A 15,180-nucleotide genomic window follows, 5' to 3' on the forward strand; every position below is an offset into this window, starting at 1 on the left:
CATAGTTGCCAATTCATTTTCTGCTAATCAACTAATTGTTGCATCTCTAAATACAGCAAATCCACTTGCCTTTCATTGAAGGTTACATGTCCTGTAACTCGAGCATTGTAATTATGATACAATCCAGACATGGCATTACAAAATACCCTGTGTGACTGTAAGACTAACAAAGTAGGGAACCAACAAAGAAGACAAATGTGGATTTCATCTTCTAGGTTTGACCTCTAGCAGAAAAAATTGTAGTTGAGGCTAGTAGTTTAGCTCGTGTTCTGTGTTTTTGTATCACAACAAAATTACCCGTTTGGTTCATAATCTTTTTTTTTGTCACAGAGAATTATTACCTGACTTATCTTTTCTTAGAGCATTTTAGCATCTTTCAGCTCTTTGTTTTGGTTGTTGAGCATGTAGCTGTATCAGTTCACCGCATGGACACAGCAGCTGTTTTCACAAAAACAAAATTCCCGTAAACTCATGACCTGCCTTCTACCAAACAGCAATGAGACAAGGCGTTAGTAACGACAGGACTGAAAGAAGAGAAAATGTCATAAGTGGCGAAAAGAATCCGTTAACACTTATTTTAAATCCCTGAAATCAGTGCTACATGTGCTGAAACTGCATAAACACTCCCTCATCTTAACGCCTCTTCATCCCTGATGTTGTCCTCCAGGTGTGCGTAGGTGGGAAACGCCGTAAGGATGAGATCAGCGTAGACAGCCTGGACTTCAGCAAGAAGATCCTCCACACTACGTGGCACCCACATGAGAACATCATTGCTGTAGCGGCCACCAACAACCTCTACATCTTCCAAGACAAGGTCAACTAAAGGGCAGTCTGACCCCTGACCCCGCACATGTGAGGGGCCGCTGTCTTGGATCCCCCCCCCCCCCCACTCTGCTGAGCAAGTGCAGAGTTGAGTATCCAGTGACTGAAGTGGGGAAGTAGACAGTTTTGAATTTTGGGATACAACCTGGATACAACTCGAGGAAAAGGGTTCCTTGAAATCAAGAATGAACTTTCATTCTTCAATTTGACTTCTAATTTAATTTATTTAGCCACGCGGACCCCTGGAGAATTGAATCCTGTGCACTTGTGCACAATTGCTGCATGATTAATAGGATGTAGCAGCACTCTGGACCCCGAAGAAAAGGGCCAAATGTGGGTACATAAAATAGAGCACACAGACAGAAACCAACCTTACATGATGGTGGCTCGTTGTCATGTAGCAACAGTGCCCCCTGTGTTTCAGTATGCTCATGCTACAGTTGCATGTGATCCACCCTGCGGCCTCCAACCGGGGTGAGGTTTCGGACAGTGCAAACGTACTGCAGAAGAAGAAGAGACTGTTAATCTCTGACCCCACAGACTGAGAGTTTTCTCTGCCCGTGACACAACACGGTCAGTATTTGTAGTACCAATTTTGTGTCTCTGTGTGAGACTGCTGTAGTCTGTAATGTGAATGAAGCCCGTCCAGGCCGTGTCAATGGTTTTAATTTAATGCTGTTGTTTTTGTTGAGTCATTCTCTCGGTCTGTTTAGAAGCTGTGGTGCCTTCTTTTGGTATGTGGGGGTTCGATGTAGTGGAGGGGAGGGTGGGGGGAGGGGACTGAGTACAAGGCGGGAGTGTGAATGTTTCACATAAAATGTTAACTTAGGATATTTTCTTTCTTTTTCTTTCTTTCCCTATAAACAAAAAAAGCAAGGTCCCGAGTGGAAAAACTGCTTGAAGCAATGTAGTGAAGATTAAGTTATAGCACCGGTTACATGCTTGTGAGCTCAGGAGAGGACGTTGTGATATGTACAAATTATCTGTTGCTCTCACATTGCAGTTGTCAGTCAGACGTCATCATTTTGCAAGAGATGAGTCAAAGCCACATTAGTTCTTTTGTTTTTTTGCAAAATTCTTGATGAAAAAATAAATTGAATAAAAAACTCCTTGCGGCATTTTCACCTGATTTGGATAGTACTGAAAATGATCTGCAGATGGCAAACCCGTAAGCTTATCGTGTTGAAATACTGAACTTAAACTTGAGATTATTTTGGCGTAACGATGCTAGCATAGCTCCTTTTTGCATGTGTTGGATCTGATGAAACTGACAGCCTGCATATAGTTATTTGAACATCTACAGATCATCTGAGGCACTATTCAATTTAAAGTAATTGGCTGTCTCTCCAGAATGTTTGACAATGTTTGGTTTTAGATTGCTGCAGTTCCTGTTCAGGTCTCCCCTCTCGTGGAAGACGGGCGACACGGAACAGCAGTCGCAGGTCGTCTCTCAGCGCTCGGATTAGTTCGGAGATGGTTGCTTGTCTCAGATGAGCCTACTCCCATAACGCGAAGCAGTCAAAGGTCTAACTGAACTCTGTGAAATCAGGGAATAATTAAGTGTGATTCATTTAAATGGTAATGTCTTCTAAACAACCTCCTTTGTGACACTTCTAATTGAAACAAAACTTTTATAGCTCAGAATGTATTGAAATGCAATGAATTACCATGCAGTCTTTATGCTTACTGGACTTTCTTTGAATAAAAAAGAATAAAGATGTGCAAGTTCAAATCCTGCCGCTGGTTGGACCTCCTGTGTTAACTGCTGCATAATCAAATGTGTGTCACAAGTTTCATGTCCTGACCATGATCATTGCTGCCTGTGGTATAAGGATGCCCTCGTGTGGACAAACAGTACGACGAAGGAAACCAAGATTTTCATCGACTGGAGTTGGTTGGTGGCTGATTTCAAACTTACTACTGTCAAAGATTTATTAATTTAGTTGAACTATTTGTGTTTATTAATATAAACCATCGAGTAGTGTAATCTTGAAATGACAGAGAAGTAACTACTCTGTCATTTTGAGAGTAGTAGCTGCACCCAGCTTAAAACAAGTGACAGGATATATCCGGATTGTTGGTGGATGTCACATTTAATGTTGTAAAACGCTGCACTGATTGATTTTTGCATCAAAATCAAAAATCTCTCATCAACGGGTTGTCCTTGGATCCTCATTACGCATTAAAAGCACTTATATAAAACATCTAATTACTCATACCCTTACTGTAATCAGCATTAATTCACAATCACTTAGACAAATTAGAAATCTAATATATTCGTCCGCGCACAGAGTTTTTCCTAATTGGCCCCACGAGGGAGCCATCTACGCACATTTTGCCAGCTGGGGACATCAGCTGTCAATCAAACACCATCTTTATAACTAGCCACAGAAGCTGGCATCATCGCGTCTCAGGATAAACCAGGGGACAGACAGGAGCTCCACTGTGATCGCTGATTGTCACTGTGATCACTCATTGATCACTACCTTCTCTGGTGCGATTGTTTTCACAGGTTTAGACTCCAAGGCTCATTTTATCAAATACAGCTCTTTTGTTTGTGGAAGTTCTTGGAACCCTTTTTCATCTCCAGGCTGCCTCGGACTTTTCTTCTTCTCTCATATCAGATCAGAACTGTCTCGGAAAAGATGGATAAGTTGAGTGGGAACAATGTGACTGTGCTGAATAGCTCCATAGACAAGTGGCCTTTCAATGAGTATGGCTCTTTCCAGCACCTGGACCCCGGAGAACTCAGGGTTCTGGTGCCAGCTATTCTGGGAGTCATCTGCGTCTTGGGTGTGGCTTGTAATCTCACCGCAATGGTCATCCTGTTCTCAAACGCACATAAGGGCAAACTATCTCTCATCAACTCCCTCATCTTCAACCTGATGTTTGCAGACGGGCTGGTGCTGATGTTCACGGTCCCTTTCAAGGCTGCCTCCTACTCCAAGGCTAGCTGGAACCTGGGCTGGGTGGTGTGCAAGACGGCTGACTGGTTCCTCCAATCTTGCATGGCAGCGAAGAGCTTCACAGTGGCAATAATGGCCAAAGCCTGCTACCGCTACGTGTCAAACCCCACCAAGCAGGTGAGCGTCCACCTGGGCTCCATCCTGGTGGTGCTCTTCTTCATCTGGCTGTCTGCCTGCTCCGTCACCATCCCTCACTGGCTTTTTGCTACGCTGCACAGAGCGATCCGGGGGTTGGTGTGTGTGCTGATGGTTCCTCCTGAAGCCCGGGATTTCATGTCTGTGTATGTCAAAACATACCCTCTAGGGGTCTACTGTGCACCTCTCAGCTTTGCCCTGATGTATTTCTGGAAGGCTTACGGCCAATGCCAGCGTCGCTCCAGTAAGACTCAGAACCTACGAGCCCAGATCAGATCCAGGAAGCTGACTTTAATGCTTTTTAGCCTTACTGTGGCCATGGCTATCCTCTGGCTTCCTCAGTGGGTGGTGTGGGTTTGGGAGCGTCATAGGGCAGAGAAAGAAATAGAAGGGGCTCGGCCCTTTACCTCCTCTCCTCCCCTTCTTCTAACCCTCTCTGCTCAGCTGCTCACCTTCTCTCTGTCACTGGTGAACCCCCTCATTGTCCTCTCCCTCTCCGAGGAGTTCAGGGAGGGTTACAGGGGCCTGTGGAGGCGCCTCACCCTACGCAAACAATCTCCACCTAAAGCAAAGCCTGGACCTCACAACCCAACCACTCTCAAGTCCCCTTGTCCCAGACCGGAGACCTCAGGCCAGCTGGGGAGGGAGTGTAGCATTCAATCAAGCTCCATCAAGGAACCCAACAGAGAGGCTCAGCCTCAGTCGGAGCAAGGTGGAGGGAGAGGAGGAGGGAAGGAGGCAGACACGGTAAGCCTCAAAGATGGGATTGTCTTGCCTGATGTGGAGCAGTTCTGGCACGAGAGGGAGACCGGACTGCACACAGACGAAAATGATCCCGTGCCATGGGAGCACCAGAACAATGAGGAAAAAAAATAACTAACCTCCTTTACAGCCGATAATCAAGAGACCTCAGCTGAACGGACTGCTGAGAGTTGCGCCGTCAACCTGTGGTATCCTGTCAACTGTGTTTATGATATTATTCAAAGGTAAGAAGTACAACCAGAGCGAGTGCGGACTACAAATAGAGTAGCATCATCTGCATAAATGATAAACTTTGCAATCATGTATTTTCGTTGCTTACTGAAGCAGAACTGGATTGTTGTTGTTTATTTGTGGCTGTAAATTAAAGCTTATGGTAAGCATGACATGGTATATTGTATACAGCACAGTAGATGTCTTTATATATATATCTTCAGTGTGTCATATTAAATCAATATAATAAGCAGCAGATCGTAGTATTCTGATATAAGACTACCCTTCACTTAGAGTTTAAACATGAGAATCTTAATTGGAGGTTGGTGCTATGACTATATTTTGGAGTTCAGTCATTGTTTGTACAGTATATGCCTTTTGATTGTTAGAAAGTGATGTGGAAGTAGGCATTCTTTTTGGTGAAAAAGTCTGTGTTTACTGCCCTCTTTCAGTGAAAGAGTATTTTGTCATCATTGTGCATCTGAATGACAAGTGTTTACAATAAAGACAACTGTCTAAACGTAGTTGGAGTGTGTGTCTCATGGTGTCAAAAATAATTTAATTATTAAAAACATCACAACAGCAAAAGCACAACAGCGGTGCAGGTGTTTAGTGTCATCCCGTGTCCACACGTACAGCAGAGTCTTAACGGGATAGATCAGACATGTTTCCTGCTGACGCAGAGTCATTAAATTATTTTTCATAAGGGCAACCATTAGAATTGCCACGGGTTCTAATTAGGGGGGAAAGACTCAGATGTATTCTCAGTGGACTCACCTCTGCGGGAGTCTCATAAGGAATTCTCTCTTCATTGATCTGAATGCACAAGATAGGTCAAAACCTCACAGTTAAAGGGATAAACATCACGAGAGGAAATGTGCCACAGCTGAGCTGTGATCGATTTGTCTGTCTGCTGTAAAAGCTATCCAGCTGTGATGATCACTAAAGCCCATGTAAATAATGCTCATTTTCAACCTGATGAAAGACCTCAACTCCCTATTTTACACATGTTTAAAATGTCTTGCACCATAAAATGTCTGTAAAAAGCAGAAGGAGAGCAGAAGACCACTGAGGATGTAGTCATCCCATAGTTTCCTAACACTCTTTTTTCTCCATCCCCTCCCATATGACATTTCCCACTCATTAATCATTTATGTTGACCTTTCACTGCCAATGCCAAGTACCTCAATCATAGCAGCACTTAACTATATAACCCACCATCAGTCCCTGGGGTAGTGACCTGGCCGTAAACACTGGCAAAAATAAAAAGCTACTCGCTAATTATTGGACTGAGATTTTAAGCTTCACTGTTTAACCAGAGAACTAATGAAATGTTACTGTACAGCATTCACACAATAGCTGTAATACTGATATTTAAATACACTATATGACCATTGTTTCCAGCCTTTAATGTTGACACCTCTGTCAGTGCTCTGGCATTTATTCTAAGTGAGCCAGTAAATCTGCTGTGGGATTTTATCCAGTTTCAACAGAGAGCCCTGGAGCAGCTAAATCGCTGGCAGACAAGTGGTACAAACCCAGCTGGCCCATATATGAGACAAATGAAATGCAGTTAAAAAGTCCAACATGGTTTACCAGCCCAGACGTTTCCACTGCCTGATTAGACCAGGGATGTTTAGACAAGAACAAACTGTCCTTCGATTTCCAACACGGGGAATGAGGTAAGAGATGAAATACAGTCATTTTAAATTAACAAGAACAAACAAAGATATAAAACAACAACTTATTTTATATCATATATCGTCCTCACCACCACCAAGAGCTCATAGTCTTTCTCTGCATGTTGCAATGTGGCACAATAACATGCATCCTTCTCTAAAAAAAAAATACATCATCATTATACTGGCTGATTGAAGTGTATTTATTATTATCACACTGTAGAATTAAAGTTACCTACACACCCAAAACACATCCCAGGTGTTATCACTTGCACTTGAACTAATGCTTCTGTTAGTTCGGTTGGATCTGTTGAGACAGGACAACTTATGTCCCACTTTTGCCGCCAAAGCAGCCCTGACCCATCAAGACATGAACTCCAACTATATCTCCGAAAGTGCCCTGCAGTATCTGGCACCAAGAGGTGCACTGGGGCCTCAATGAATTGGACTTGTTTGTCCAGAAAATCCCACAGATGCTTGATTAGATTGAGATCTGGTGAATTTGGAAGCCAAGACAACACCTTGAACTCACTGTGTTCCTCAAACCATCCCTGAACCATTTATTTTTTGTGACAGGGTGCATGATCCTGGCATGAATCAGGAGGTGGATAGAAAGCCTTTACTTCAAAAGCAGGCAAAGACAAAGTCCAAAAAAATAACATGGGAACAGAAAAGCAGAAAGCACACTAGGAAAAGACTCGAACGTTTCTAACATGAAGAAATGCCCAAAACACAGAGAAACCGTTAATCGAAACCAGGTGCCACAGAGCTGGATGTGACACACGGTCCATGACCCTGTCACAGGTTCACCTCTTTTCCTACGTTGAACCACCACAGACCAGGAACACCCCACAAGAGATGCAGATCAAAATTAGTTGCTCAAATCCTTCCACTTCCCATATTTCCCTGCTTATCACACATTAACTTTCAGGACAAGATGTTGACTAGCTGGCTAATATATCCCACCCACTGTTATGGCTCATACAAATGGATAAGTTACCGAAATGCACACTGCATGACAATGAGTGTAATTTGAAATAATAGTTAAACACAAAGCAGCTGCAGAATATTTCACGGTAATAAGGAAATCTGATAATGGAGTTAGACTAAAGAAGGACTAAAAGCGCAACGCAGGGACCGATTGAGAGAAACCTGATGAAAAAAATGAGTGTCATAAACAACTCGGCCTTAATTAGGTCATTATGCATGGCAGGGGAGCTTTCAGCAGGTGAGATCCTCTCTTTACTGGCCTCCTGGCTGTGTCCTCCTCCCGCTGCGTGGGGAGGCGGGGGTGTCACCCCTGCGTTTCATCCCTCAGCCAATCATCATCTCTTATAAATGAAACTCCACAGCAAGTGACATGCTAGCGAACACTAATTATGCTCAGCGGGAGGGGACTGGCTGCAATTAAGCCACATGCTAAAACCTTTGCCTGGCAATGCCGCGACTCCCTCTGAGTCACAGTTACCTTCACCTCCCTTTGGTCCTGGGGGAAGATCACCTGGCTCTTAAGTCTGTAGAGAGTCAACCAGGGAGTGTGTGTGTGTGTGTGTGTGTGTGTGTGTGTGTGTGTGTGTGTGTGTGTGTGTGGTGTGGGGGTGGGTTATTTTGGTGTTGGAGATGGGCTGGTTCAGGGGGTCTGGCCCTGGTATTTAACAGTCTTTTGATTAGAATAAATCAGAGGGCTTTCATCTCAGTGAAGGATGTGGAGATCTAAAGGGCAGGCACCTTTCAGCACTGCCATCAGTACAAAGAGCAGGTGTCATTCAAATGTACACATAAGCTGCTGACAGGTAAATGAGGGATGCAGGGTATGTGTGGCCTTCGGTAGCAACACAACCGAAAAGAAAACACAATTGGGCTTATTTGTTACAGGCGATTGAATATTACAACCGTTGTGGTCACTTTGTGGATAAATGCTGTTTTTCCCTCTGTGTTCATAGTATGTCTGTTGACTTTTGTCAGTCCAACAGATGCAGTTAGGTTCAGTTAAAGCTGCTCCAACCCAAAACAAATATGTACACATCATATGAAAGTGATCACTTTTTGCTCAAAGCATTTTGGCATCTTTTAGCCCATGGTTGTGGTTCTTATACTCTCAGATTACTGAGGGTCAATCTAATGTTGATTACATTAAAGTAGGCGACCGTTTTCAGTGAAATGAGCTCAGACAAACCACCGAGTTAGAGAACAAAACGACAGTAAATCATTTATCGGTTAAAGAGCTAGATATTTTGCTGGGGAAGGGCTACCAATATGAGACTTAGAGGAGAGTGACCAAAGGATTTAACATTTGTTAGGCACCCAAAAACAAGGCTGATGAATGTTAACAACACAGAGCTTGGTTTATACTTAGCCTACATGTCAAGAGCCTACATTGTAGATCAGGCCAGTAATATATCCTAATAAGGTTTTCATCACCACAGCCATTTTTGAATAGGGACACACCAATTTGTCTTAGCTTCCTTCTTCTATATCTTGTGGCATTTGGGCAATTTTGTCATGTAACCTACCTTATGTTAAGAACGGGTTGTAGTGGGGGTGAGGTTCTTAGTTGGCTACCAATAGTAACAACAGTGTAGCAGGGCTGAAAAGGAAAATTCATTTGTTTACCTGAAGACTGGGTAAAAACAGATGTCCCTGTAGAACACTTCTGGACATTGATGCCTGGAGACTGAAGGTACATGACTGAGGGTGGATCAGATTCTGGACAGTGATACCTGGAGACTGAAGGGACATGACCAAATTGAGCTTCTGTGTATCTTGTGTGTTCTGTGCAGGTAGAACATGGCTACTGTACAGTATGTACCTGTGATTGTGTCTTCGGGTCATATATAAACGAATGCAATTCAGATGGTCTTGTGTGGGTTTTATTTTATTCTGCTATTTTACATTGGAGTAGTGTTCATTCATTCATTAATTTCCTTGTACTCTGGACGACAAGCAGTTACAGACTCAACAGAGCCGTCATTGGGCGAGAAGCAGGGTAGGCTACACCCTGGACAGGTCACCAGTCTATCACAGGGCTAACACAGAGACAGACAACCACACTCACACCTATGGCCATTGCACTTTTTCCAAGTGTAATGTCTTGTTTATTTAGCATGTTTTTAACACTATGTTCATTCAGCAGTAAAACTACTCACAATGAGAAAGAAATTCAAGATTAAACACTTACGTTACTGTCATGAACCTCCTCAGAAAAGTTCTTCATTGTGTGCTTTCAGTGACTCTCCAGCGCCATTCATTTTTCCTCAGAGTTTCCCTGTCAATACGGCGGTGTCAACAAAAAATAAGTCACGTGTTTTATTGCGGTAATCCACATGCGGGATCTTTGGGAATCCTATAAAACGATTCCCCCTTTGCTTGTCCCTGACTATTCTGGTATCCTCGGGCACAACAGCTGTCGATCAGTTTTTGGATGCAACTGGTACAAGGACAAGTTAGTTAGTTGCTTGCAGTTGTCAACTGAATAGTCATTCCAAACGATCGAAACGCGCGCTTTCCTGACAATATGGCGGTGTTGTGATTTCCGGTGTAGGATGACGTCAGCTACCGGAGCTCTACAATGATGTTGGGCCTGAAAGCAAAGATTCACACATTTGTATACTGTGAACTCTTTGTCAGTCCTTGTCATCACAGCTATTTTTGCTAGATTTTACAAGAGCATGTAGAACACTGATCTGTCAAGGTATGTAGAATGGGTGACAAAATACAGTATTGTGATGACAGAGCATCTAACAGTGATAAACAGTATAAACATAAACAATATATAAACAATTTAAAATATATATGTGTGCCAAGAGGTCGTGTTAGCCAAATATTTTCCGCCATTGACCGTTTTTAAAAACAAAACAAAACAAAACAAAAAACTGTGAGGGAAATATCTGAAGGTCCTGTCATTTTGACAGATTGCAATTCACACCCCTGACCACTTGGTGGCGAGTGACGTTATTAATTGGCTCTTGTCTCTAATCGCAGTTTGCATTCCAAACAACGCGGAAGTGGATTATTTTGGTTATATTTTAGAGCATGTTATGAGTTGATCATCTTTTGTTTGTTAATAAACGGTTAAATTTAGGCTCGAAGTCTCAGTGGTTCTTTTGTAGCGCGTCAGACAATATGGGCCAATCTTCTGTCTCTCAGCGACTCTTTGGATTTGCGAAGTCGCTACATAAGCGATGCTATCAACAAAATAAGGTTCGTTAAATTTTGGTTGCTGTCGCCCACAACATTGTCACATGACACTGAGGTAAATAATGAAGGAATAACTAATATCTAGTTACAGCATCATCAGATAAGCGTCTACTGTAATGAAGTGTATTTGCAATTTCTGTGTGTAATCCATTATTGTAAATTCAAGGAGGAAATGGTCGGACCTTCAGTTTCTATGCCGTAAATTAGGACAAGATCTGAGGTGTGATTAAAACAGTGAGTTGATCACTGACAACATCAATCTGGATGTTAGTCACCTACTATAACGACTTTATCTGTTCTAAGCACTAAATCACATAAAAACTCAGCTACAAATTCAGAATAAGGAGCAAAAATAATTTATTTATTTATTTATTTATTTTTGTATTTTCCAGTCTGGATGAGCAAGAATAAGAGTAAGGGTTTCAAATGAGTTAAAGCTCTGCTTGGGTCTAAGATTAATAGATAAATAAATAAATAAAACAACCCCGGACTTTCTTGCACCCTGCAAAGGTTGTCAGTGGAGCAAGTAAGTTTTTTTCTGTCTTTCCTGAATAGTTGTAGAACAAGCTGTAGAGCTGAACATTCATTAATTGTATTCTTGAACTTTTGAACAGTTTAAGCTGCAACATTGCATTTAATGTTTTAAATAAGGGGAAAGGAGAGTAAGAAATGTTTTGCTGAAAAAGGAAATAAGACCTAAATAATAACAGTGACTGCAGTCTGAAGACAAAATACTTTGACCATACCTGTAGAGAGTGGCTGCATTTCTTATCAGTAAAAATAATGAAGTGTAGTGAAACGTCATCACTTGATTTGTGTGTCTCTTAATCCTCTGTCTTTGTCTTTCCTCAGTCATCACTGTGTCACTGTAAGAGAGAGCATGGCATACCTGCACCAGCTAGTGGACAACACTGGAGCAGCTCACATCTTCTCAGCAGGAAGGAGCTGCGCTGAACGCTTCCTCACTGCTGTCTCCAAAATGTCTGTGGATGCTGCATTGAAAGTGAGGTGGGCCACTATTACTTAAATTGTCCCTGAGAAGGACAGACACGATCCTGAAGAACACCAAAGCACAGAGGCCCCTAGTGTCTTCACCGCCTTGACTGAGGCCGACTGTGACCATGTAATAAATGTTTCATCAGATGTACTCTTCATTCACTCTCAGTTTGTATATATACCCATTCAAATAATCTAAATAGACTTTTCATTCAAAAGATTTGACAAGCTCGGATAATTGCCACTGACCTAGTACATTTGTCATTTTCTCCTCAAAGCTTAAATGAAACAAGTAAAAAGGTGGCAAATAGAAGTGCACTTATTTGCGCATGTCCAAAGACTAATATAGGACCACTAAATTCCTTTGATTAAATACCATGTTAGAATTTGCAGTGTACTGCAGTTTCATATGATGTGATATGATGCGACTATTACTTGAATATGTAGTGCTAACTAACTTTAATTCATTAACTTTGTTTAACTTTCATTTAGTGCCGACTACTTCACACAAACTGCACCCTGACATTACACTGGCAACTGCATTTCGGAATACATGACTGCAATATCATGGCAGTGGACTGGAGATGCAGTGACTCTGTACTCTGATGAGGATCATCTTCAGTGAGAACAGTAAGGACATCAGCTGAGTGATCAATTTACTCTACTCATGCTAGAGCTGGTTGCTTCCTGAATCACCCGGGTTACCTTGTCACTGAAGAGGGTAACCCGGCTCATCCTGAAGAAAGTGGTGGCTCCCTACCGCAGCCTGCTGGCTTCTTTCAGGAACTGCAGGATGACTTGACAGCTTGTCAATGAAATGTCAAAAAACAGAAAGTTGGTTAAATTGTTTAGTTTTCTTTGGCGAATTTGACCTACTTCAAATGTTTCGTAGGGGAGCATAATATTTGTTTGATAAAAATAATACGCAAATATTTGCGTATCAGCCAACAATAGTATTCACATTTTATTTTATTTCATATAATAGAAATTCCTGAATTTCATGAACAGAAACATTTCAAATGGAAAATATACAACCATTAATGTATGAGAAACTATAATTAGGGGTAGTGTAAGGGTAAATTTAAAAAAAAAAAGTTAAGTGTTTCAATGTTAAATCTAAATGTTAAATTTAGGCCTCTCTTTAGAGGTCTACCGGGAGGAGACCCTGGGGGCGGACCCACAACTCTCTGGAGGGATTATCTCGTCTGGCCTGGGAACATCTTGGGATTCCCCGGAAAGAACTGGAATGTGTTGCTGGGGAGAGGGACGTCTGGAGTTCCTTACTTAGCCTTAGCCGACCTCGGTTAAGTGGATGGAAAAATGAATGAATGAATGAATAAAAATAACATTTATGATAACATTCATACATGTCAACCACAAGGTGGTGCTATAATCATATTAAAAGCATTTTATTAAATTGGATGCCACTCCTTCAAGTGCTTTGCATCACTGTATTCATTGACTGCAGCCGCATCTGATTCCATAGGCCCTGACTAGGTCGACTCAGGCCCTACAGCTCTTGTGATATATTGCAAAATGTGCTGCAGCTTCTCAACAAATACCGTATCATATAAGAAGTATACAATGAAGACTGAAAAAAATAAAAAAAATAAATCACAGAGTCACTGAAGCCTAGAGTAATGAACCTTTTCTTGAATCACATGTGGAAGTTCAACAAAGCCTTGATTGGCCATCACTACTCTCCTGCACTTGTGGCAGCTCCTCTCTCTGCCACACCACACTGAACTGAACTTCCCCTTGCCATCTGTGAGAAGAAGACCGAATCCACCTGGACCAACCAAACAGCAGGGAAGATCCCCCTTTCCTCTGGGAACAAGTAAGTATTCACATCAGTAATTTCCGCTCATCAAACATTAGGCAATTAACTTTTCACACATATCTGTGATATCAAAGACTTCACACAATCTTCACAACACTTCAACATTTCACACTCCATAATACAAATACAGATATATTATAGATCTGGCATCTCCTCCCTCCAGCTCAACAAGCCCCAGAAATGTTGAGACAATTGTGTGTTTGGTGTCACTAAAGTACCTTATCACAACCCCCAGGTACTTAGAAACACTTACATCTGTGGATTCGAGAAGGATATTAGAAGTCTGGTCACCCACATCTGCGACCAACTTTTTTTTTAGAAAGTACCGATATTTTGGGGGCGTACTGACAGGAAAGTGACGAGGACATCTTCAGAAAGAGCACAATTGGTTGCAAACGTCTCAGTGTGTAGGTTGAGTTCCTCTAAATGTTTGTGAATGCACAATGATTACCTATTTTTAATACTTTGCATGTTTTATGTTCTACAAATAGAGACGAACAAGACCAAGAACCAGCGGCTCTTCAACTATCATCACTTCAGAGAACACATTTGGCATCTTGGCAGCACACTGGAGAATCATCTGTGTCAACACCACTGTAATCTTTCTGCCTGAGGAAGCATCGGGCATTGTCACAGCTTGAATCATTCTTCTCAGCCTACACCGATTTAGTCAAAGCAGCTGTGAGCCAGTACATCCAGGATGATTTTGCTGAAACATGGTTAGGGGTGGGTCGCCCGCCCTGACTCTCCAGAGGACAAGCAGTTATAGAAAATGAATGAATGAATGAATGAATGACTGAATGCTTAGGGGTCAACTCATCCAGGCCAGTGGTGGACGTGAGCCCCTACCTACAGGTTACTGTACTGCCACCAAGTGGCCAAAATGGGAATCAAATCAAACTCTTTTTGCCAATACATTCTGGTCCAATGTTAAAGAGGTTTATTCTATTCCATTTTATTTTTACTTTATTCTATTCCGTTTTATTTTTACTTTATTCTATTCTGTTTTATTTTTACTTTATCTTTATTTTATTCTATTCTGTTTTATTTTTACTTTATTTTTACTTTATTCTATTCTGTTTTATTTTTACTTTATTCTATTCCATTTTATTTTTACTTTATTTTTACTTTATTCTATTCCATTTTATTTTACTTTATTCTATTCTGTTTTATTTTTACTTTATTTTTACTTTATTCTATTCCATTTTATTTTTTTACTTTATTTTTTTACTTTATTCTATTCTATTTTACTTTTACTTTATTTTTTACTTTATTTTTACTTTATTTTATTTTATTTGTGGGGTGCCAGTCAGGACTCAGCCAACACAAAGGATGACGAGGGATTAACTACCTCCACTTTTGTTTTCCTACTCTAAAACGCCGAACTCAGCTGCTGCTCCACCTGTCCGTCCCAGCAGGATTCCAGAAGCGCGCCTCAAGATGCTGCGTGACGTCTTTTTGCCAGACGAGAATGAAAAGCAGGGGGTTTATAAATACTATTGATTATAATGCAGGCAACTGTAGTTTCACATTTGTTCATTACTGGACATGGGTTAGCTAATTTGGCTGTCAA

General features: G+C 41.6%; 2 protein-coding genes across 3 annotated transcripts in view; both read left to right on the plus strand.

Annotated features, from left to right (window-relative positions):
• Positions 1-2,558, plus strand: part of ppp2r2ba (protein phosphatase 2, regulatory subunit B, beta a) — a 42,013-nt gene extending 39,455 nt beyond the window's left edge. For both annotated transcript variants that reach the window (XM_084549706.1, XM_084549705.1), the window contains exon 10: positions 668-2,558. In XM_084549706.1, coding sequence (XP_084405832.1) covers positions 668-823 — 156 coding nt within the window. In that variant the 3' untranslated portion in view covers positions 824-2,558. The remainder of the gene's footprint in view (positions 1-667) is intronic.
• A 112-nt stretch (positions 2,559-2,670) lies between these two features.
• On the plus strand, positions 2,671-4,799 carry gpr151 (G protein-coupled receptor 151; the record flags this gene model as incomplete). The annotated part of the gene is made up of 1 exon (XM_084549707.1): positions 2,671-4,799. Exon 1 carries the CDS (start codon positions 3,468-3,470, stop codon positions 4,797-4,799), a length of 1,332 nt encoding a protein of 443 aa, XP_084405833.1. The 5' UTR covers positions 2,671-3,467.
• Between the last annotated feature and the right edge of the window lie 10,381 nt (positions 4,800-15,180).

This window comes from Chelon labrosus (genome assembly GCF_963514085.1).
Source record: "Chelon labrosus genome assembly, chromosome: 8".
Classification (NCBI taxonomy): Eukaryota; Metazoa; Chordata; class Actinopteri; order Mugiliformes; family Mugilidae; genus Chelon; species Chelon labrosus.